Consider the following 23151-nt stretch of genomic DNA (forward strand, 5'->3'; position numbering starts at 1 on the left):
TGGAAATCCTATTTCAGTCTGGTCTACTTTAAGATTTAGACTTTGCTGCCTTGAAAACTGAGGCGTCGCTTTGGGGGAGAACTAGTTTGTGTGTGTGTGTGTGTGTGTGTGTGCGTGAGTGAGTGACCATCAAGGGCTCTTTGATGCAGCAAGTTGAGTTATTATGCGAGTCACTTCCAGCAGCAATTAGTGATCAGTGGGTGAATAACCTTTGAACTTTTAATCTCTCTTTATGCCTTTGCTGTCCCCATTTTTTTCCCCCTAATTCACTTTTCTCTGTGTGAACCTTTCATCTCTTTCGATTCACTCATTCCTCTTCTATTTTCTGGTCTTATTTGAAGGTGTGGAAGCAGAAAGGAGAGGAGTATCGCATTACGGGCTATGGGGGCTGGAGTTGGATCAGTAGGACTTATGTGCAGCGGTTTCTCCCCAAGCTTCCCGGCAACACCAACGCCAACTACCGCAAAGAACTGGAAGGTCTGGAGCGGGAGTCTTTTTGGGGCCTAACGTATTTTTCTATAATTTAAAGTTTTTATTACTCCTAAGAGTGAATTAGTCTCTCGCTCAGTAATCTCAACAATCTGCTTCCAACTATTTCAAATGTCCAGCAAAGCTGCAGATTAACTGCAGTGTCCAAAACATGTCCTTTGTGTAATAGAAGTCTTATTTGTTTTTCTAATTAAGTCGTTGTGTTTTCCAAAGATGCTAAACTTGGCAAGAAATGTACCCTGCTGGATTTGAGTCGACGTCCCAGTGTGGCTGCACCAGAAGCTCAGGGAGCTGCTGTCTTAAGCAGTGAGGCGAAAGATCAAGACTCCTCTAACCTCTCCAAGCCTGCACCAGATCCTCCAATGTCTGTGGAAGATTTGGAGTCTAATGAGAGGATGGAAGAGGAAAAGAAAGAAGGGCTAGATGCAAAGGAAAAGTCTGAGGAATTGTCGGCAGATGAATCACCTGCAGGGATGGAGGTGGACCCCACAGACTCGCGATCAGAAGAAGAGCAAAGTATGACAGAGTGCCACTTAGTGTCTAACTGCACTGTATTCAATTGCATGTGGCTCATGAGTTGTGCTTTATTTTGAACTTGACATTACAACATTTACTTTAGTATTGTGTGTCCACTTGATTGTAAGGAGAATTGTATATAAATGCAGAAATCTGAATAAATTTTCTCCCCAGGGTCCAGTATTCAGGAGGAGAAGGCCTCCATAAAGGAGGAGCCTACGGAGAGCCCTACACGACCCTTTAACTACGTTGTAGTGGATGTCAGCAAGGGCTTCCTCACCCGCGTTGCCTACAAGAAGAAGGTCAAGACCTCCAAGCTGGACTGCCTGCTGGAGCGACGAGTGAAGCAGCACGTTATTGAGGAGAGGCAGAGGCAGCAGGTGTCGGCCCCCAACTGTCAGACTCCCGCACCAGTTTCGTCCGTTTCAAGCCCCGCTCTGAGCACCCCTGTCCGGCCGCGGTCACCGCTCAAGCCCCACACTCTCGCCCAGACACAGCTTGCACTGGGCAAAGCTGTGAAAGTGGAGGAGAAATCTTCCACGACACAAACTCTATCGGCAGGAAAACTCGGCGGAGGAAAGGTCGAAGGGGAGAGTCGGGCTGAAGTCTCTAAAACTACAGATGAGACGGTCACTCCTCCTCTTCCTTCTCCCGTTCCAGACGCCACACCCAAAGACAGTTGCAGTACAGGTACACAAAACCAAACCGCCGCCATACCTCAGGTATTGGAGGCAGACTTAGTGGAAAGGACTATGGGGCCAAAACAAACTGATCAGATCAACAGAGACTGTTCAGGGCAAGAGGGCGTCACACTGCCTGATATACGTGAAGCAACAGCGGGGGGGATACATAGCTCTTTAGAGCGACAAACAGCCAGCGTACCATCAGATGTTACCACGGCTGCACACATTGAAAACACAGGGTCTGAGGGACCCAACTTGAAATCGGACTCTCAGAGAACATCATGTGTTCTTGGCCAGATAAGCAGTCAAAACACATCTCCTTCTAAAGGTGTCCAGCAAAACCCAGAAAATGTAAGTTCAGCGCGTTCAGGTACAGAGGAAAATGGCACGGGGCGGGAGGAGAACCGAGAAAATGTACACGCCATTGGACAAGGTAGACCCGAAGGCAATAGCACTCCCAAGCCAGTTTCTCCTCTCCCTCAGGTAAATGGTAATGATGGCTTGGGGAGTGAAAGCATGTTGAGTAACTCTGTAAAGAGCTCAAATAATGGTGTGCTTAACAATAGTCCACTGCCCAAGGTGAACACCACAGGTAATGGCAAAGAACAAGGGCTGGTTGTCAAGGACAGCACGCAGCTGAAGCCTTTAGTGAACGGAGATGTGGCCCCTCTCAAGGATTGTACAGAGGTTGGGGGCAAGGAACCGAGCCTAGCTTCTAAGGTAGAGGTAGACAGCAAGACGATGATGTCGGACCAGGACTACAAACCTCCACTGAAGATGACGAGGCTGGAGAACAACATAGATGCACTTGGAGCTAACTCTCAGAGCAGCACATCACCAGTTCAGTCCAAACCCAGTCCCGCGGTCAAGATCATCAGAATGGCTCCGTCTCCTATACCTTCACTGGAAGAGTCCAGTCTGAGCGACTACTTCGCAGAGGAGAATAGTAACAGCGGGACGACAGAACCACTCAAGACCATCATCACCCAGGTAACCACAACCTCCACAACTACCACAACTGTGGTTTCCACGGAGATGAAGATGGCTAAAGTGCCGTCGAATGCGTCTGGGGTGATTACGAAGCCCGTGGCATCGACAGCGGAGAACAGTGCGGTGTCCACCCTTACCACCATGACCAAAACAACTGTGACCAAGATCTGTTCACCCGGCCACGATGGCCAGTCGGAGGACAGCCAGAGTGAGATAGTGACACAGGAACAGAAGACTGCGCTCTGCATCAGAAAGTCAACGAGGGACACCAGGGGCAAAACCTCGTTAACGTCTGTCGCCGTGAGCCTCGAGGACTCGTCGTCGACTAACGGCCGCGTCCGCCTCCTCAAGTTCTCCCGCACCAAGAAGACGCGCTCAGACACCGCGCTTCCTTCGTACCGCAAGTTTGTCACCAAGAGCCAACGCAAGAGTATTTTTGTTCTGCCGCACGGCGACTTGAAGGTGCTGGCGAGGCGAGGTGGATTCCGCGAGGTGTCCATATTTAGCTACAACGCCAAGCCAGCGCTGGACATCTGGCCGTATCCTTCACCCAGGCCCACGTTTGGCATCACCTGGAGGTAAGCACGTTCAAGCTTCCCAACCACCTAAACCGCACACATTATTGAAACCAATGCTTAACATAGACAACTTTAATCTGGTACATTTAGACAAACACAACTTCATTCCAAATGATGGAAATTCCAATACAGAAAGCCCAGTTATAATAAACTGAATATATAAGTTTTAGTCAGTCAGACATGATTTGTATCTACCGTACTGACTCCCCAAAAAATATTCATAATACACTCAAAGGACAGCGCTCCAAGTTTACTTTTAATTAAAAGATATTCCTAGACTATAATTCAGTTATTCCCTTATTCTATAAATGTCCACTTCACAGTAAAATATTTCTTTTCCTTGTGTTTTTCTTTGTAAAAGTTGATTTAGATTTTGTAGCACAGCAACCAGCCAGAGAAAGTGTATCAGGTCTTGAAGAGGTTTTTTTTCTTTTTTCTGCCATACTTTTGTGAAAGATTTACGTGTTCACTGAATGTTAAGTCTGGATATCATGAAATGGAAATCACAAACATATGGCTCTGGTACGAAGTATGTGAGCAGGACTATCCACACTTACCATATCTTTTCACTTTACACTTTTCTTATTGATATCCTTCACCCTGACGTGGCTATTTAATGACAAAACAAAGCTTGTGTAGCTTTGTGCTCTCTACTTCTACACACAGATGCTTAATTTGACATGTTTTTAAAACCACACACTTCTTTAGCAGCTAAGAATGTGCATTCGGCTGCTAGTATGTCCCTTCTGCATCCACTTTAAACCTTCTCCTGGTTTTGTCAAAGTGCCCTGTCCTGTTGATCATTACGTCTCCCTCCCTGTCTGCTGTTCGTGGCTTTGGCCCTGAGGGATGTTGTTGCTCCGAGCCTGGTGTCACACAGGTTATTTCAACTGGACCTCAGAGGTCTGAAGCAGTCATGAGTCACCAGGCGGGACAAGTGTCGGGATGTTCATTTTGTGCAGTGACCCAGCTGCTTCACACGGGAAAGGGAATATCTACCAAACCCCAAACACACACACAGCCTTGTGGAGATGTTTTTGTAGATGTTCAAGATGTTTTAAACGATTGCCAAGTTATTTTTCGGTGAAGCAGTCGCGGCCATAATGATGCATGGAAGGAATATTTCTCCTGTCAGAACAGTCTGTTGCACCCAAAATTGTTTATTGAATTAAAAAGGACCTCGTGAAATATGCACAGGCTTCCACTTTGAACTTTGTGAGTTAAAACTGTTGTTTTATGCTTTTGTAGTTGATGATAATATCTAGCCCTCAAGCAAATTAGTGTATAAAATGATTGGTTAAACATGTCAGCCAGTCGATCTTTCTCCGGAGCGGTCATGAGGGGACAGCAACACCATTACAAACCTCAGTCGGCCTCTTCCTGTCCCATGATCGTGCTCCAATGTGTTTTCTGTGACACGGATGGAGTCACTGGCGGCCAGTCGCCTGGCACCAATGACTTGTATGACACCAGGGTGGGGGACGCCAAACACCTTTCAGCTCATAACTGTATAACTGATATTCTTGTGTTTAAAATTCAACTTTTCAGAAACATGTACACAACAGACATTTCCATTTCCCAGGTGTTTCTTTCACGATAGCAGTTTGCCATTTTATGTGCAGGTGAAAAGCTGTAAACGACGCACAACACTTGGACAAATGTTTACACGCTACTATAAATATATGACAAGTACTTGAACCTCCTGGTTGTGTTACAGGTATCGCCTGCAAACGGTGAAGTCTTTGGCTGGTGTGAGCCTGATGCTGAGGCTCCTGTGGGCCTGTCTGAGATGGGACGACATGGCCGTCAAACCGTCCGCTGCTGTCGGCACCACGCGGACAGGTAGACCCCCCCCCCCCCCCCCCCCTCATCCAACCGCCTCCAAATAAAGATGTCCTTCACTCTGAAAGGACAGTGTTGTTTGATATATAAGATGTAGAAGTGCCCTGTTCTGCTTTATTTATACCCATACTCTTACCTATATTGTTGATGGATGAAGCTGGTGTTTCCACAAATATGGATCAACTCCAAACTGGTGTTAAAAAAACTGTAGCATTTCTGTTGTTCAGTAACTCGATAGTATCTTCCTGTGTTTCCTCGGGCTGTCCCTCCTTATCTCCATGTTGGCCTCGAGAAAGATACAAACGTGCTTGTCTGAAAAACACACAGTCCTTAGTCTCGTGTAGGCGTTACTGTGTTTATGTTGGAGTGCTTCTCCATCTTCTCGGGCTCTCCTCCTCATCACCGTACCAACCCAGCCCTATCCCCACTCATTGCCACAGAGACATCGGACACTGAAATCACCACCACAGAGATCATCAAGCGCCGCGACGTGGGACCCTATGGCATTCGCTCAGAGTACTGCATCCGCAAAATCATCTGCCCCCTGGGAGTGCCTGAGACCCCTAAAGGTTCGAGGCACTTTTTTTATTCCTGACACTGAAGAGAAAACATGATTAGTTTCAGTGGAAGAAAACAATTATGAATCATTTGTGTCTATTTCTGTCAAGCAGTTGTGTTGCTCCTTTTAAAAGTTAGACAACAACACTGATCTGGTATTGTTCCACCACCATCCCAGAAACCCACACCCCTCAGAGGAAGGGGCTGCGCTCCAGTGCCTTGCGCCCCAAGAAGCCTGAGCCCGCCAAGCAGACGGGCCCAGTGGTGATCGAGACCTGGGTGGCTGAGGAGGAGCTGGACCTCTGGGAGATCAGAGCCTTCTCAGAAAGGTCAGAGGGTCAAGCATGCCATGCCTACATTTCATTGTGTCTACGGTGTGTGAATGTTGCATGAATGTTATCGTCCTGATGGGCAGGCGGCACCTTGCATGCTAGCCCTTGCCATTAATGTATGAATGGGTGAATGAACATGTAGTGTTAAAGCGCTTTGAGTGGTCGTAGGACTAGAACAGCTCTAAATAAGTACAGGTCAATTAACCATTTACCTACCAATCGCATGCAGGCTCATTAGAGCGTGTTTTTTGATTAAAGCATGAAACATTAGGGGTGGGGGGAAAAATCAATACAGCATAGTATCGCGATATTTTGCGTGGCGATATTATATCAATACACGGACGCCAAATATCTATATTTTATTATGTAAACTATTTAAAAAGAAAGGAAAAAAATCAAATCAATTGCTTTTTCAGTCCACTATATGGTGCTGAGTTGTTTTCTGGTGAGGTCAGCAGAGGTGCCGGGTCTGCATGCGTGATTGGTAGGAAGTTGGTCGAAACAAAGATGGAGACATCAGAGAAAGAACTCAGATAAAACATGTTGTTGACACAGTTTTCCTTTGGGGACATAATTTGAAGTTGAAAAAAGTAATAAATTGCAATATATGTTATCACAATACTCAGAGTATCGCAGTATCGCGATAATATCGTATCGCGAGATCTCTGGCGATTCCCACCCCTATGAAACATGTTCCAGTAGAAACCCAGAATACAAGGATGTACCTGAAAATGCGCATAATATGTCTCCTTCTTTGTTTTTCACAAATGTTTGCTCCGTCTTAAGCTTGAGGTTATTTTGTCTTTTACAGGGTGGAGAAAGAGAAAGCTCAGGCAGCGGAGCAGGCCAAGGTGAGTGTGGTGCAGTTCAGTAGTCTTTCCACTAAATGTTTAATTTATTCAAAGGCACATTCATTTTTATTAAATTAAGTAAGCCTTAAAAAAAAAAAAAAGGTGATTCACTGATTTTGTGTGTTGGCATTTCTTGTGTATACTTCTGTGTCATGGGTTCCTATGTTAATGTACCGACTGACTGCTTTGCAGAAACGTCTGGAGCAGAAAACGGGCACAGTCACAGCGACCCCAACAGGGACTCCCGTAACGACTATCGCCACGCCCAAAGTCATCGTCTGCTCACTGTCAGGCCAGGGCACCCCCACCACCAAGGTGGTACTGTCCACCAAGATAGGCACCCCCGTCACATTCCAGCAGAACAAAAACTTCCAGCAGTCGTTCGCCACTTGGGTCAAGCAGGGTCAAAGCACACAAGGTACTTTGCAGAGGAGCGTAACTAATAACTCATACTATGTATTTGTAACTGCAGCTGTGCTAGTTTAGACACAAACGGTGTGTTAGTCGATTGGCTCTAATGAACTAGACACTGTTAACATGTTTCCCCAACAAAGTGCAAAGCTTTCTGAAAATGTGTTTTTCTGTTTCACGTAAATTGCGTTTTACGCGTCGATCATAAGAAGTAGTGATGTTATTGGATTTCCATTGTTTGTCGTGATGTTTTGTTTGTTTGCTTTATTAGGAGTGGGCACGGAGACCACCGTGGCCACGTCTGGTGGGCACACCTTCCAGATCACGGGGACCTCAGTGGGTGGAAAGGTAGTGACCACCAAGCTGCCGCTGCCCGCCAACAGCAAGATCGTCACAGTCAACGTACCGACTTCACAAGGAGGTACGCTAGGTTTTAATCAGTCACGCGGGCAGACGGTTACATGTATTCAGTGTAGACATTTCTTCTTTCCATCCGCCACCGTTTCAGGATGCGTGTATGTTTGTGTTTTCATTGCTTCACCTCGGACTCACAGCTGAGACATTTCAAATGTGTCAAAGTTAGATTTGGCTCATTAATTGGACGCCATTGTAAGCAATTTAGTGTGCCAACCACACACACAGCGCTCTATAGCAGGGGTGTCAAACTCATTTTCACTCTGGGGCCACATCAGCATCACGGTCGCCCTCAAAGGGCCGGTTGTAAATGTAAGACGGTGTAAATGTAACTACGGTACTCCTAACATAGTTAGTTTAGTTTCCCGGGATATCTGTGACTTCCACAACACGTACTTCCAGTTGTGTGATTTCTCCTCCGCCATTGTTTCCTGTTGCTGGTGCAAAATGCATTCTGGGATATTTGGCTGTCCCAAGTACAGACAAGTCACCTCCGATGCATCCCGGGTAAAATGGGCAGAGCGAGCCACATCCGGGCATTATTGGCTCGATGTGAACTTTGAATTGGAACAGTACTTGGGCTGAGACTGATGACGTTTCAGTACAGAGAAGTACGCATGTTGAGAAACTTGTTGGAAATCCTCTTTATGGGCTGTTGCATCTCCTGTCCACCTGTTGTGATAGTTTTAATGTCGGCACACAGACAACATGCCATCTCATCACTTCGACTTTCTATCTCATAATTTCGACCATGGGGATATTTTTATTTTCACATCTAACTTTAAATTTTTGTAAAAAAAAAAAACGGATTCGTGGGCCACATAAAATGACGTGGTGGGCCGGGTCCGGCCCGCGGGCCGTATGTTTGACACCCCTGCTCTAGAGGGACTGAGTCTGTCTTCACTCATTTTAAATGTTGTTGGTGCCAGCTACCGCAGGCCCAAATCATTTGAAGTTTACAAATTGGACACAAATTGGACATTCCTCTGTCCTTGATTGCCACTGTCAGTGAGCCAAGTACACAAGTAGTCTTTTTTAAAGGCCCACAACTTCGAAGAACTATAAGTGTTCAGCTCTATTAAACACACTGGCCCCGTACCTCTCTGAATCAGTCACACAGCTGTCGCAGTTAGTTTTACCATGGTGCCAATGCAGACATGTTATTCTTTACATGCTCGAAATTTAGCCTGGTTCCCAAATCGCTGAATTTATTTACAAAGCTCTCATAGTAATGTTTTTAGACGCAACAGGCAGGTGTTGTCGACTAAAACTAAGCAAATAAACTGCTGCTATTGTCAAAGCAGCCGCTGCCTAACAGAACAACAATGTAAATGATTGCAGACCGTTTAAAGCCACCTTCCTGATGTGCAATGTCAGCTATACTAGTTCGAATTGGCAAACTTGTATCGCTCCAAAAGGCTTGATTTGTGTATTAAAATCACTCAAATTTTCTTTGGTGGGAAAATGCTCACCAACCCTCTTACCTTATGTGCATGTATTGTATCTTGTAACCTTTTTCACTTCTCTAGAGTTTGCAAGTCTGAAGAGTGCAGCATTTGTAAGCTAAAGAAACAGATATTTATCTCGGGAGTTGGTGGAGAACAAAAAGGACAAATGGACTGTAAATGAATGAAAAGTTGGTGGCTGGTTGAGCTCCAAGCGAGCTTTTTGTTCCATCTGTTTCCATTTGAACAAATGTAAAAAGGGCCAACATTTCAGCAGCAGTCAGCCGCTCACTGTGTATTGTGCTACTGTGGCAGCCTGGTCTCCATCAACTCTGTTGTGGTGCCCACTGTGAGCCAACATCATGAGTCAGCTGCTTAGTTTGGTGTGGCACATCATGTCTGGTTGTGTCCTGTCGGCATGGTAATCTAATAGAAAGCTGTTATTTTGGTTGGATGGTTTTTTGGGGATGGTAGACTTGTGTAGTCTGAGGTTCTAAATCCAGACTTCGGATTCAGTATTGTGCCATCTTAAGTTTTGCGTTTTTCAACGTTTTGAAATGTCAATATTGACACCGCGGATGAGGCGATGGTGTGTCGTGAGCACCAGCTGGCCCGTCTGGTCCTGTCAAATTATTGGATGATGGATATTGCTCAACACGTCATGTGGGTTATAGAGGTCAGATTTGGCTTTCACAAAATCAGTTACCTGACTACATGCTGTATACGTTAGATGTCTTGTGACAAGCTGAAAATATGCTTCAGTGAAAAACACAAAAACATTGGATAGGAAAGGTTAGTCTGGAGACTAAATAACTTTATAAACTGTATCAACGTTTCTATAGATCACATTTTTACAGGTTTAAACTCTGTTTTAAACATGACGCAATGATGATGCCACTAAAACTGGCATCATAATATGCAGTAAATGCATCGTTTAATGCAGACTTGCTTAAACGAAACCTTGCATTCACCAGATAAAGAGAATGATATTCACCAACGATACAAAGAAAGTGATTTTTCTTCCCTTTGAAGTCCCCATGAAGGAGAAACTAAGTTCAGGTGGAGTGTAACCAGTTAATGGACATGTGTATTTGTCCAGCATGACTGTTGGGCGCCCTGTTTGTTTTGGAAGGGCTTAAGGAAGTTAGGCAGGAAAACAAGTTTACCCTGAGGTCTGCGTCAAACAGGTAGCCCTCTATAGCGGGATTCCATTTTTCTTTTTTTCCCCCTTCGTCTTTTTGAATGAAAGTGTACCTCTCGACTCCGGAGTCCCAACTCCCCGACCTCTCCAAACAGCCAGTCCATAGAAAAGCATGTTTGATGTGTGTGACCAGAGCAGCTACTCCCCTGGTCTTACGACCGGGTTTACGGCCCCTGTTTGGAGAGGGAAACCCTTGATGTATAGGCTTACCTGCTCGGTTGCGGTTGAAAAACGAGGGAAAGAGAGTGACGCTCTTATGTTTTCCATTTCTGCCATCAGCTGCACGTGAGCTCATTAAGGCACAGAGCCCGGCGAACAAATATGAAACGCTCCCTTTCTCAGATTGAAGTTTAAAAAAAAGTATGATCTCAAAACATGCATCATTTATGAGGGGGGCTCAGGTATGTTGGGGGAAGCCCAACTAAGCTTTCAGCCTTTGAAGATTTTGTTTACCTGCTCAACTAATATTTACCGTTGCTGTGATCAAACGCTGGCCATCCAGCAAGGAGCGAAGCCCACAAATAATGTATTGAGTTCCATCAATGCAGGACTTCTGCACAACTACTCACTTGTGACGCGGAAAACATGTAGCCACTGCTCCACACCGGTAATTGTGTTGGGAACGTTTGAGCATTTTGAAATGTGTTGGTGGATGTCTTTGATGTTGTAAAAGGCAGGTATTTGTCAAATAAATATATATATATTATCTATAAAAATATAAGCTTACAAGCACTCCTATAACGATACAATTAAAATGTGATCTTCATACCACAAGTTTTAACCCTGAATTGCTCTTTTACTTAAAATTGCTTGTTCCTCCATGCCGTTTGCGTCATCGCTTAAAGTATCTCCTCGTCCCTCTCATCTTTCCAACTGTTATGTTTGTGTCTCGACTGACGGTTAGTATTGACAAACCGCTTCCTGGGAGACCTCGTCTTCACCCGACCCCTCTCCTCGGGCCTCTCTCTTCTCGTTCTTCTCATCTGTTCACTCGGGTATCTTTCCGTGTCCCTTTTCTTTGAAGGTGTGGTGCAGCAGAAAGTGTTGGGTATCATCCCCTCCAGCACAGCGGGCGGTGCCCAGACCTACACCACATTCCAGCCCCGCACCACCACGCTCAACATCAGGCCCAATACCCCAGGCTCCCAGCAGCAGGTACATCTGCCTTCTCCCTGCTCTGAAGTACCCATCCAGATGTTTTTACTTCATCAGTTTGTGCATCCTTGTATGTGATCACAACTCTACATTTTCTGCTGTGCTTCCTCACTTCCATTGCCTTCTGCTTTGTTTTGTTTACATTGTATTTTCTACTACATTTGCTAAAAGCCTGTCTCATTACTTATTGTGTTGCCTGTGCTGTTGGTTCGTTTTAAAGAAGGTAACTGTCTCTGTGCATTATTTTATATTATAGAATATAATCCGCTCCAGACGTGCTCCTTTGTACCTCACCTTGATTTTTCACCTCTTTAGGAAGACTGTTTAGAAAGAAAATGCTGCCTTTAATACTATTACGGAATAAGTCTTCATGTAATTATCCCCCTAGGTTCTGACTGCTGGTGGTCAGATCCGTCCAGGAATGACAGTGATCCGAACACCGATCCAGCAGACGGGACCAATGGGAAAGACGATACTCCGCACACCCCTTGTGGTCCAGCAAGGTAATGTACTTTTCATGGGAATTTGAATACCTTTCAGATGGACATATAGCAATCAACCCTTCAAGAGTCACGGCAAACTGCATATGCATACACTTACCATTGTTATACAACTTTCTCTTCTAGGTCAGGGTGGACAACAGGTGGTGACGCAGATCATTCGTGGCCAGGCAGTTTCCACGGCATTATCTGGTGCCAGCCCCGTCGCTACGGTCACCGGCCAGGGGGCGTCCGGCGCCACCGCATCAGGACAGGCAGCAGGACAAACACCCCCCGGCACCCCACGGGCGCAGGGGCAAGGCCAGGTTAAACTCACGCTGGCGCAGCTCACCCAGCTCACACAGGTTAGTGAGGGTCGTCCTGTGTCACCCTTGACCCTTTGACATGAACACCTACCGAATAGCAATACATTTTGATTTGAAATATGAAGGACAACATGGCCTGTCACTTTTTAGACAAGTTATTGGAGTACATCTGCTATATTCACTCTAAGGGACTTTGGTCTGTACACCTTATTTGTGACACTGTGCTCAATCCTCAAATATAAAAATGGGATACATCCACAATTTTTCTCCAAAGGCAGTTTATTTTGTATTCGACTGGTCTTGTAGGCTGTGATTCACCTTCCACTTTCTTCTCCGCCTCCCGTAGAAGCAGCAGGCTGGCTCAGGTGTGGATCGGCAGGCTGGTGTCGGCGGTACCCAACAGTCTCTGACGGTGATGGTTCAGGGCCAGGGCCAGACCACCGGTCAGCTGCAGGTCATACCTCACGGGGTCACCGTGATCCCAGGACCCGGTCAGCAGCTCATGCAGGCAGCGCTGCCTAACGGCCAGGTGCAGCGCTTCCTCTTCACCCCTTTGGCCCCGGCTGCCACACCCACATCAAGCACAGGTATGATGAGAAACGAGCGCGGATCACTCAGCAGATTTTAGGATGTTTGCATTTGGGCAAACTTTTATATAATTGTGGAGATAAATAATGAATTTGATGCGTTCCTGGTCGGTGATTTGCAGTGAACGAGGGTGACGTTTTTTGAGGATGCTCCTCTCTGAACCATTTTCTCTCTCACACTCCAGCCACCACAGTGCCCACCTCCACCAAAACCCCAGCACAGCCCGCTCAGCAGGCTGCCGCCCCCGTCCAGGTGGGGGCAACCCCCTTGGCCACCACCAGCACCCCTTCGTCGGCCACCCCACAGGGCCAGTTACCCCCTCAGACGCAGGCCCACATGCCCATCCAGTCTCCCACCTCGCTGCAGGTGAAAACGCAGGGAGGAACCGCCCAGCTGCAGCTGCAGCAGACACCTCAGCTCATCAGCATGTCTGGACTGCAGCAGCAGGTACAGGTAGGATTAGCAAAGACACACTGATCGGTAATGTAACGTTAGCCACAACCTCGCTTTGTTCATTTTGTGTATCCTCTGTGTTGTGACTGCAGGTGTTGGCGCAGCTGCAGGCCCAGCAGGGTGGAGGCTCTCTGCCACAGCACATCAAACTGCAGCTTCCTATTCAGATACAACAGACTGGGACCACCTCAGCTCAGGGAGGACAGGTAGAGCAACAAGCCAGCTGAACCAGACCCCAACTTATATTATCTTCATAGGACCACGCGGGTCCTAGTAAAATGGGTGGAAAACAAATCAGAGAATTTAGACCGTTTCTGTATACTGCTTCACACATTTAAACCGTTTCATTGACATACCTTATCGCCCCTATGCTGTCTGCACAGATTGGGAACGTAGTGACCATCCAGGCAGCTTCTGTCCAGGAGCAGCTGCAGAGGATCCAGCAGCTCAGAGAACAGCAGCAGCAGAAGAAGAGACAAGCCGCAGAGGCCAAGCGAGAGCAAGCCCTCAACGCAGCCAGCCAGAGCGACATCATTCAGAAACAGGTGTGCGTGTGTGTGTGTGTGTTCGGGCACCCATCATAGTTAGGTCATCCATCTCAGTCCAAGACACGCTGTCTCCCTGCCATCAGTACATAAACAGTCACCATCCTCCAACCCTCCTCTCAGGCTGGGTCTATTCTTACAGTTCTGGTCTTTGTTTGTTGGGCTTAATACTGTCACTACTTCTGTGTGTTTGTTTTCCTTTCTCTGTGTTTTTGACACTCACATTTAATAATAATCCATTGCTGCAGATATTTGTAGTACACACTTAACATCACTAAATTTACAAAGGGTTTTCATAAAGTCCAAATTATTATTTTTATTTTTTTATTTTTTTTCTCCCCACACATTGGTCGAAATGTCATTCGAATGTTGTTTTTTTTGCTCTTGCTGTAGATGTTTCCTCTCAAACTGTAAATATCTTCTCTGTTGCAAATGATCTACCGGTAGTTTCGTTCTGACATCCTCCTGCGGCGTGTGTTTCAGGTGGTGATGAAACAAAACGCTGTGATCGAGCACCTGAAGCAGAAGAAGACCATGACGCCCGTAGAGAGAGAGGAGAATCAGAGGTTTGTGTGCAGTTTGTCACCAATCACAGCGAACTTCCTGCGGCAGCATGTGTGCACCATAGAAATGGAAACAGCACAGACGTCATGTTGATTACCTGTGGTGCAGTTCTTCTTTGAATTCTTACGTGTCCCGTGTTCTTATCATATGGATCTCACTCGGGCAGTCCGTCCACCATCTCATCCTCCCTCCATTTCGCTGTTGTCCAAACACCATGTTGGGAGGTGCGACACAGCGTGAGAACTTTTGGGTGTGTAACCACCAACAGCTGCGTGTACTCACTGTGACCCGACGAGAGAGAACACAAAGACAAACCCATGTACAAATCAGAGAAGTTGCACAATAACATCACACAAGGCCCTTCCGACCCTGCACCAGTTTGTTGGGATATAGCGAGTTCACACTTCTCTGTCTAAAAGCTAAATTAGCTTTGCAACGATTGACAAAATAATCAAGGAAAAATAATCACTTTTTTTTTTTTCTTTGCAGCTTCCCTCTCAGTACATACTATCAGAAAATGGTCAGAAATATAGAAGAGCAAACACTGAGGAATAATACGACTACTATAGACAAACCAGAATCTATAGAAGAATGTTTCGAAAGTCTTCCCTCCTTCCCTCCCGTTGTATACGCTGTAGATGGATTATACTCTGACCTACAGTTGACTGTGACAACCAGGTGTTTACGTCCACAGACGGTGTGTCAACACTGTACCCATTCACACAGACCTGAAATACCAACCCCAGACTATCGTGACATCACTACAGCAGCGCTGCCTGTTGTCTGTCTCTCTGCTTATTTTGTTTTCCATTTCTTCATGTCGTCCCTTTCTCTCGCTTTTCCTTCAAAACACGGCTCTGTTCGGAATAACTCCGAGCTCAGACGTCAGCGTGCTATGTGTGTCCGGTTCCATCAGTATCCACCACTTTCATGCTACATTGGCAGTGTTTACTTCAGTGTTCACGCTGTAGGAACCGTGGCCCGTCTTTGACCTCGTGTCGCTATACGCGGAGCAACAATTTTCGAGCTTGGTTGTGAATGTTGGCGAACATGAGTGAACATACTCGGACACAGAGCCAGGATAGTATCGCTTAATGTTTCTTGTACCTTTTAGATCACCAAACTGTAGGACCCTGAATCCCCGTGCGCATTTTATTTTTGGGAAGGAAATTATAAAAGACTGTGATAATTGTCCGAGTGAAAGTTGTTGAGGGGGAGCAAACGGGTTGTTTTATCCTTAATTATTCGATGTTGCACAGCAGAGGAAGGAAAGATTTAGAGCCGGATAGGGATGAGAGACGAGGAAAGTCCAGAACCTTGGAGTTTATAGTTGCACAGCTTACACAACTGAGCCACTAGAAAACCTGAAGGACTTGTGTTGAGAGAAATACTTTCTTTGTTCATTGACACACACACTGCCGTTTCTTATGTGTGGAAAGTTAGATGTTCACATTTTTGAAGTAGCCAATAGCCGTTAAGGTTGTACTCGCTAAAACATTGAAGCATTGTTTGGATAAAAACAATCCACTGGTGTGTCAGAGGGATCACTTTCTTCCTCTGTGACTTCAACTGTGCTGACTTTCTGAATTCAAGATTCAGATGTGATAATCCTTTCCTCCTTTTAACTTTCTCACTCGTATTGTGTATTTTATGCCTTTTTTAAAAATACCCTGAATGTAACACAGCCCTTTTTCTCATGGGTCCTCATTAGATTCAGGAGGGCTAATCCTTGAGCTGTGTTTTTAGGCGAGACTTGACTTTTTTTTTACTGTATCCATCCTCTCAATACAGTACTTCCCTATTCTATACAAAGTGCATTTATGATCCTCTAACTTTTAAACGGTCAGGAGGATATAAGTCGGTAATGACTCCCTTTCTTCTGTCTGTGTCTGTGCAGGATGATCGTATGCAACCAGGTGATGAAGTACATCCTGGACCGGATCGACAAGGATGAGAGGCAGACTGCCAAGAGGAGGAAGAAGGAAGAGGTGGTGGAGGCAAAGAGGCGGTTGGCCAACGCCAGCAAGCTCTCCTCGCTCCTTTATCGGCACAAAGAAAGTCTCAAGATGGAGATCCTGAAGAAGCGGGCGCTTCTCGACAAGGAGCTGCAGCTAGAGGCCCAGGTATGAAGGCCGGCAGGGGGAACAAAAAAGCTGAAAAATTTGGAAGAAATATGGGTCCATTCATTATCCAACGTATGCATTTTCAAAACCATGAGGCACATAAAAAGTAAGCCTGAAGTTTAAAATGCAATATAAAGAGGTGCGACAAATGGCATTAGAGAAAACTTTGAAACATTATAAATCACGAACAACCAGATCTAAGTTCAGCTCATAAATTTGTCCTCCACCCATTTTGACCCCGTCTGTCTTGACATTACGCTCCTCAGGAGGAGCTAAAGAAAGACCTGCTGCGGATGCGGAGAGAGAAGGAGAGGGCTCAGGCTGCAGCCCACCAGGCAGCTCAGGCCGCCGCCACCGCCGCTGCCGCCGCCCACAACCAGCAGCAACATACTCTGGCACGCAAGCATGGCATCACCCCTCCACACCACCTCACCACGAGCGCCGCCTCCGCCCACAAGAGGAAGCGGGAGGAGGAGCGGGAGACTGCGACGTCAGCCAAGTCCAAGAAGAAGATGATCTCGACGACGAGCACCAAGGAGAGCAAAAAAGAGATCAAGCTCTACTGCGTCTGCAAGACGCCCTACGACGAGACCAAGTATGACAATCACCTCGAATTTAAATACTGTATTACTGAGGGAGTAGGCACGGTAGTAGTAGGCACAGCGAGACACAATTCCCTAAGAAACAACAACAAACTGGACCGATTGACCGGTGACACTTTTCAATCACCTCTTGGAGGAACTGTCAGAAAATGTACTTGCCTTTCATCTGCAGGAATATAGTTTCAGTTTTGTACTTTTCAATGGTCCAGAAACTATAAAGGAAGAGTTTACGGCCCTGAACTTTGCTGACTAACAAAAACACGAACCTCCAGACTGCAGCAGCAAGTGCAGAGCGTTCGTTCATCCTGTAGGCGAGCAACTGGTTGTAGAATCAATATTAGGACGAGGGATGGAATTCCGTTTGAAGTTTATGTTGAAACGTCACTTATGCAGCCGAATTAACCCAAAACTTCACCCAGTTTGCTCATTGTATCAATGTGGTCATGTACTAAAGCAGAGAAACAACCCCACAAATAACACCAAACGTCTCCGTTTTGCCTGTTGAGTATCCGCCAATACAGAGTCCTGATCCGAGATAGTACAGCAGCACAGCGCCCACTTCAAGTACATTTGACAATTGAATAGCTCTGCATTGCATTAAGAAAGAACTTTCCTGCATCCAAGCTGTTCGTCAATGTTTTTTTCACAAGTATAAAAGAACAAACCCTCCCTGTCGTCTTTTTGGCCTTCTACCTCGCTCTCTGGAATTCCTATCTCCAGTGTCCTCCAGTGTTTGTTGCTTCAGTGCAGCCTTTTCCTGAGTTACCTCAATGAACTGTGTCCCGTCAAGTGTTTATTTTCATTGTCTGTACACCTTTTGTGTAGATTACGTCAATAAATTACTCTTATTGGCTTTTTACGATCAGTTAAACGCGTCGACCCCGATACCAATCTTTGCCTTTGAGATCCGATCTAGTTTGCCTAATCTACCTGGTTGTTTGGATGTGGTGGAGGCGTACACATAAACTAAAGTATTAATATCCGTTATAGTTTTGTATATTTGTTGACATACTGTAAGTGTTAGTCACCTTTGTATCTTCCCCCCCCCCCCCCCCCCCCTAAAGGTTCTACATTGGCTGTGACCTGTGTACCAACTGGTATCATGGAGACTGTGTGGGTATTACAGAGAAGGAGGCCAAGAAGATGGACGACTACATCTGTGTGGAGTGCAAACGGGGCCAACAGGGCAGCACAGAGGAGCTGTACTGCATCTGTCAGACGCCGTACGACGAGTCCCAGTAAGTGCGTGTGTCCCTCACTGCAAACAGTCAGCAGCAGTGAGCGACGTCCCAGCAGCGGAATGTAACCCAAACTAATGCTGTATCGTAAGAGCGCTGTGTGTTTTTGCTTTTAGAAAATCACATTTTAGATCTCTGTTTTGGCCAAGCTCACCTAACTGCGTCTTCCAATCATCTCTCCACTCTTGGTCGTCGATGATGGTTTATTCATTTGTAAATCACATTGATAGACAATGCAAAGGGCCCGACATCACAAGTAACGGTTCCTCTTGCCTTCACAGGTTCTACATCGGCTGTGACCGCTGTCAGAACTGGTACCACGGCCGCTGCGTGGGCATCCTGCAGAGCGAGGCCAACCACATCGACGAATACGTGTGTCCACAATGCCAGTCGACGGAGGACGCCATGACGGTCTTCACGCCGCTCACCGACAAGGACTACGAGGGCCTGCGGAGAATCCTGCGGTCCTTACAGGTACACAGCTGCACAAACACATGGGCTTACTGTGTACTGTGGACAGTAGAGCTGGGCAATACATAGCATTTATTCATACATTATTTAGTTAATAAGTCTTTTGTAGGCCGAGTTTGTTTTTAAGGGAAAAAGCAATTCAAATTGTAAATCAGGTGTGATGTGAAAAAGGTTGTTTGTAAGCCATATTGCACAGTATTGTAGAAGTGAATCAGATGTTCATACTATCTGAATCTGCAGACCAAATCGGGGGGGTGAACTGAATTGCATTGACTGTACAGGTTAAATGAACACTCTGCAGTAAGCTGTAGTAGTAGTTTAATTGCTAGCGATAGACCGAACACTAACACAGCTCCTTGTGGCCGCGCTACAGCGTAAGAGCAGCAAACAAAAGTCCTCTGTGTCCGTCTTATCTGATGGGTTCGGCTCCGCAGAGCGCTACTTGGACAGCCGCCCGGCCTCAGCATTTATTTTTCCCCAGCTTCCCTTTCTTTTCTCCTGCTCCTCCTCTCCAGTGGTCTGTGTGTATGTGTGTGAGAGAGATAGAAGTGTGGAAGAATGTAAGAAGGAACATCTGTGTTGACCCACCTGCCTCCACTGTCATTTTCATGGTGCTGTTTGTTTTTCTTCATTGGTTTTCAGCTTTCTCATGTGTCTTGTCTTTCTCTGTCTCTGTCCCTCCTCTGCAGGCGCATAAAATGGCATGGCCGTTCCTGGAGCCGGTGGACCCGAACGACGCCCCGGACTACTACCGGGTTATCAAGGAACCAATGGGTGAGTAGAGGAGATGTGTCAAAGCACACAAACGCAATAGTGAATACTGACAATTAGGTTAATTCTACTCTGGACTCGAGCCTTTTTCTGTGTCCTGTATTTGTGCACATATTGAGCTTCTTCAATGTTCCTTTGTGGCGCTGTTATGTCGAAAAAACAAATATTGAAATTGCAACTCATGAATCAGCAAATTTCGAGGACTGGGATTGGTTGCGATCCCCATTTGGAAGATAAAATTTCATTCAGCGGTGCTGTTTTCGTTTCATAATTGCTTTAGGTTCCTGGAAGCAACACCCAGTCTCTATATCTCCAACATTCAAACACAGCCACCAGGAGGCCAGGCAGGGAGGAAGCCCTCCAACTCAGATCAAACCGGCCATGTAAATGGGGACTTGCGTCAGCGGGGCCTTTTTCAACTTCCACACAAACAAACCGTTAATGAGCTGGTCCGGGTCTGCCGGGCTCCCTGTGGAAAGGGACCAGCTTACTTACTTAGCTCCTGTTGGCCCGCTGCTGGAAACTCAAGTCCTCTCATCTCCCTTCCACTGCAAGAAAAAAAGACCTTGTTGCCTTTCAGGAAGAAAAGGAGCATTCGACTCGTGTAGCTGCAGCCGTTGGTAGTTTTTTGGAGGGTTTTGAGATGAAATCTGATGACAGAGAAGATCTTTGATGTTGACCGGGAGGTTTGTAAGCTCCTGGCCTGCTGGGTCGGGGTTAAGGAGGTGAAGAGTGGGATATGTTTGTTTAAAAGGCAGCCCCGGGGACGCCGTGCAGAGCAAACCACCGGCAGCAGCAGATTATATGAAGCCTCGGCTGTTGCCAGTTAGCTTCCTCGCTGACTCGAGCTTACCTTTTTTTTTTTTTCTAACCTGGTTAGCAACACTGAGAGCTCCCTTCCACGGGGGACGTAGACTTGGAAGCACTAGTTTGACACTCGGATAATGACGCTCTCCTCAGGAATGACAGCGGTCAGATCGCAGTAACGGATCTGGAAGGCTGACTAGATCGAGGTTAAAGCTGGCAACGGGTTTGGATTTTTGCTGTCACGTATAAAGTGATGAACTGTGCTCCCAAAAAACATCCTTGAATGTCTGTCAAACACATGCCACATAAGCTGCAATTACTATGGAGGCACGCTGATTTGTGGAACAAAGGCGGTTAGGAAAGCCAGATATTTATCTGCTGCTTCCGCATATGTGATGTTTGTCTCTGGCAAAAGTTCACCACTAAATATGTAGTTTTTTTTTTTTCGTTTATTCCTATTACATACCATTGTTTGTATCCCCTTTTCTTAGACCTTTCCACCATGGAGGAGAGGTTACAGAAGCGCGAGTACATCAAGCTGACTGAGTTTGTAGCCGACATGACCAAAGTCTTCGACAACTGCCGCTACTACAACCCCAGTGACTCGCCCTTCTACCAGTGTGCCGAGGTTCTGGAGACCTTCTTTGTCCAGAAACTCAAAGGGTTCAAAGCCAGCAGGTAAGACGGGGATACCGGTGATGGTCAGAGCTGATGAGGAAATGAAACGAAACAAAACAAATGGCAGCAGGTGACTTTGAGAAAATGAAAGCAGTGTTACAAGCCGCCGGGTCACAGAATAATGTGTCCCAAAGTAAGAGACTGATTCATTGGTAGTTCCAGCGGTGCTGCTGTGAAGCCGACTCTGACCTCCTTGGAGGTTGGGTGGATTCACACTTTCTCTAATGAGAGCAATAAAATGAAACTTCTGAAAGTAGAAATGCATGTCAGACGCCAGTGGAGTTCATTGACTCCTCCTCTTTGCTTTCCTGGGTCACCATCTTCCTCTAAACATTGAAATCATGTTCTGTTTTTCATTTTGAGTCGTGACTGAATGCTCTTACAACCAGCAAGCTTCTCCTGTCTCCAGAACAAATCAGCATAAAACACTGACATCGTTAGATCGCCACAAATACATGACAAACGTCATATTATCAGAATGATATCATTTTAATAGTAATGCGCAGGACCGTTGTTGTGCATAAAGTTCATTCATAATTCTCTACAGTTTCATGTTGGTGGTATCTTCAGTCGGTCTTTAGTCGGCTCATTTTGCACCTAGAACGGTAAATGAAGTGCTAAATCGGGGCCTTTCATGTTCAGGATGGGAACCAAAGCTCTCGATCATTCGTAGGATTTTAAGCAAAGTGACCCTGTTCTTCATGGCCTCAATGCTCTTAGTGCTGTTCCTCCCCGCAGCAAATGAGCCCCAATAACTCCACCATCTGGTTGTGCCTCTAAACTCACCTCACTGCATTGCCCTTGCTGTGTGGTGTGATTGCTTTAGATGGATGCACACTACAAGATTATTTATATGTTCAATACAGGTTCTTTAATGAGGTTATTTACTGAAGAACAAAGCTGAACATGTCATGGTGAGTTTAACTGGAGATCAAGACACACGTGGAGTTGCTATGAGCATCTCAGCTCTGATGTCTAATTAGTTCAGTAAGTCTTGTGGTTTGCATCCAGCTATGTGCCTGAAACGGTGATGTGCTTCACCCGTGTGTATTTACACCATCCATTCTCTCTCGCTCTCTCGCTCTCTCTCTCTCTCTCTCGCAGATTGTGATGTCAAACTCCTGGGTGCCTGGGTCACTCTTAAAACAAACAAAACAACGGACGTTGCTGTTTTTACTTGTTTAAAACAGCGTTGAAAACGTTGTAAGAAAGTGCATATATTAAGCCACACTGTAGGTGGGATCCTCTTTTTTTTATTTTAGAAACAAAGGAAAGGAAAAACAAGTTTCTCCTGTCTTAACAATGGCAGCCATGTTGGTAACAAAAAAAGCATTCAAGGGAAAAGTTATTTTCTTACATTTCTTGCAACAGATGACTAATATTTTGTTAGTGAGTTGAATGTGAGACAAAATAGGAAGTTTGTCACCCTCTTTCTTGAGATTCAGTTTTGAAAAAAACAAAAAACAAAGCTATTGATTTTGATTGTGACACACACACACAGATGAGGTCTCTTTTGAATTTGACAGAACCTTTGTTGATCGTGTCTGTCACAACGTGCTGCAGCCGAACATTTGTACCTCATTTCTCAGCCAAGAATTTTAAAAAGCATGCGACATTTATCAGTTTGTTTTTATTGGCTGTCCCCGTGTATAATGTTATTTTATGTGCATATTATATCTCTTTGTGAAGGACTATTTTTATTTTCTAAAGGAAATAACGGTAGGACCTGTGAAGATAGATTGGAGAAAGATTTAGTTCAGCTTTCCTGTTCTAAATACGGCGAGCTTGACCGTCTCCAGTTTAAAGGAAACGTCCGTGTACATACACTGTTGGGCTGACATCACAGCGTACATAACATGCCACCAACATGGCTGCTTGGTCCATGTCAAAGTGTCTGACCCACTGGCATCCAATTCATGTTTTTGTTTTGTTTGTGTTGTTTTTTTGTATTCCTCATAGTGCATATTTTTGTCATATTGTAAAGCTTTTAATAAAAAAGGAAACGCCAAGAAGTTTTCCAACTGTTTTCTTCCTCCTCTCT

At 45.7% G+C, this 23151-nt stretch overlaps 1 protein-coding gene across 4 annotated transcripts in view; it reads left to right on the forward strand.

Moving 5' to 3' along the window:
* The window catches only part of LOC306784630 (nucleosome-remodeling factor subunit BPTF-like), a 39717-nt gene that overhangs the window by 14200 nt on the left and 2366 nt on the right, over window positions 1-23151 (forward strand). For 2 of the 4 annotated variants that reach the window (XM_079278668.1, XM_079278667.1), the window contains 23 exons: window positions 342-477; window positions 703-1005; window positions 1180-3256; window positions 4974-5098; window positions 5539-5667; window positions 5835-5985; window positions 6800-6839; window positions 7032-7257; window positions 7522-7671; window positions 11335-11465; window positions 11854-11968; window positions 12092-12309; window positions 12617-12857; window positions 13043-13311; window positions 13404-13517; window positions 13695-13856; window positions 14340-14422; window positions 16318-16543; window positions 16810-17138; window positions 18210-18383; window positions 18665-18857; window positions 19544-19628; window positions 20924-21110. In XM_079278668.1, coding sequence (XP_079134794.1) covers window positions 342-477; window positions 703-1005; window positions 1180-3256; window positions 4974-5098; window positions 5539-5667; window positions 5835-5985; window positions 6800-6839; window positions 7032-7257; window positions 7522-7671; window positions 11335-11465; window positions 11854-11968; window positions 12092-12309; window positions 12617-12857; window positions 13043-13311; window positions 13404-13517; window positions 13695-13856; window positions 14340-14422; window positions 16318-16543; window positions 16810-17138; window positions 18210-18383; window positions 18665-18857; window positions 19544-19628; window positions 20924-21110 — 5864 coding nt within the window. Of the gene's footprint in view, window positions 1-341; window positions 478-702; window positions 1006-1179; window positions 3257-4973; window positions 5099-5538; window positions 5668-5834; window positions 5986-6799; window positions 6840-7031; window positions 7258-7521; window positions 7672-11334; window positions 11466-11853; window positions 11969-12091; window positions 12310-12616; window positions 12858-13042; window positions 13312-13403; window positions 13518-13694; window positions 13857-14339; window positions 14423-16317; window positions 16544-16809; window positions 17139-18209; window positions 18384-18664; window positions 18858-19543; window positions 19629-20923; window positions 21111-22214; window positions 23104-23151 lie in introns of those variants that run through there. The other 2 variants (XM_079278666.1, XM_079278665.1) reach the window with 2 other exon arrangements.

The sequence above is a fragment of the Melanostigma gelatinosum genome (genome assembly GCF_949748355.1).
Source record: "Melanostigma gelatinosum genome assembly, chromosome: 11".
NCBI lineage: Eukaryota > Metazoa > Chordata > Actinopteri > Perciformes > Zoarcidae > Melanostigma > Melanostigma gelatinosum.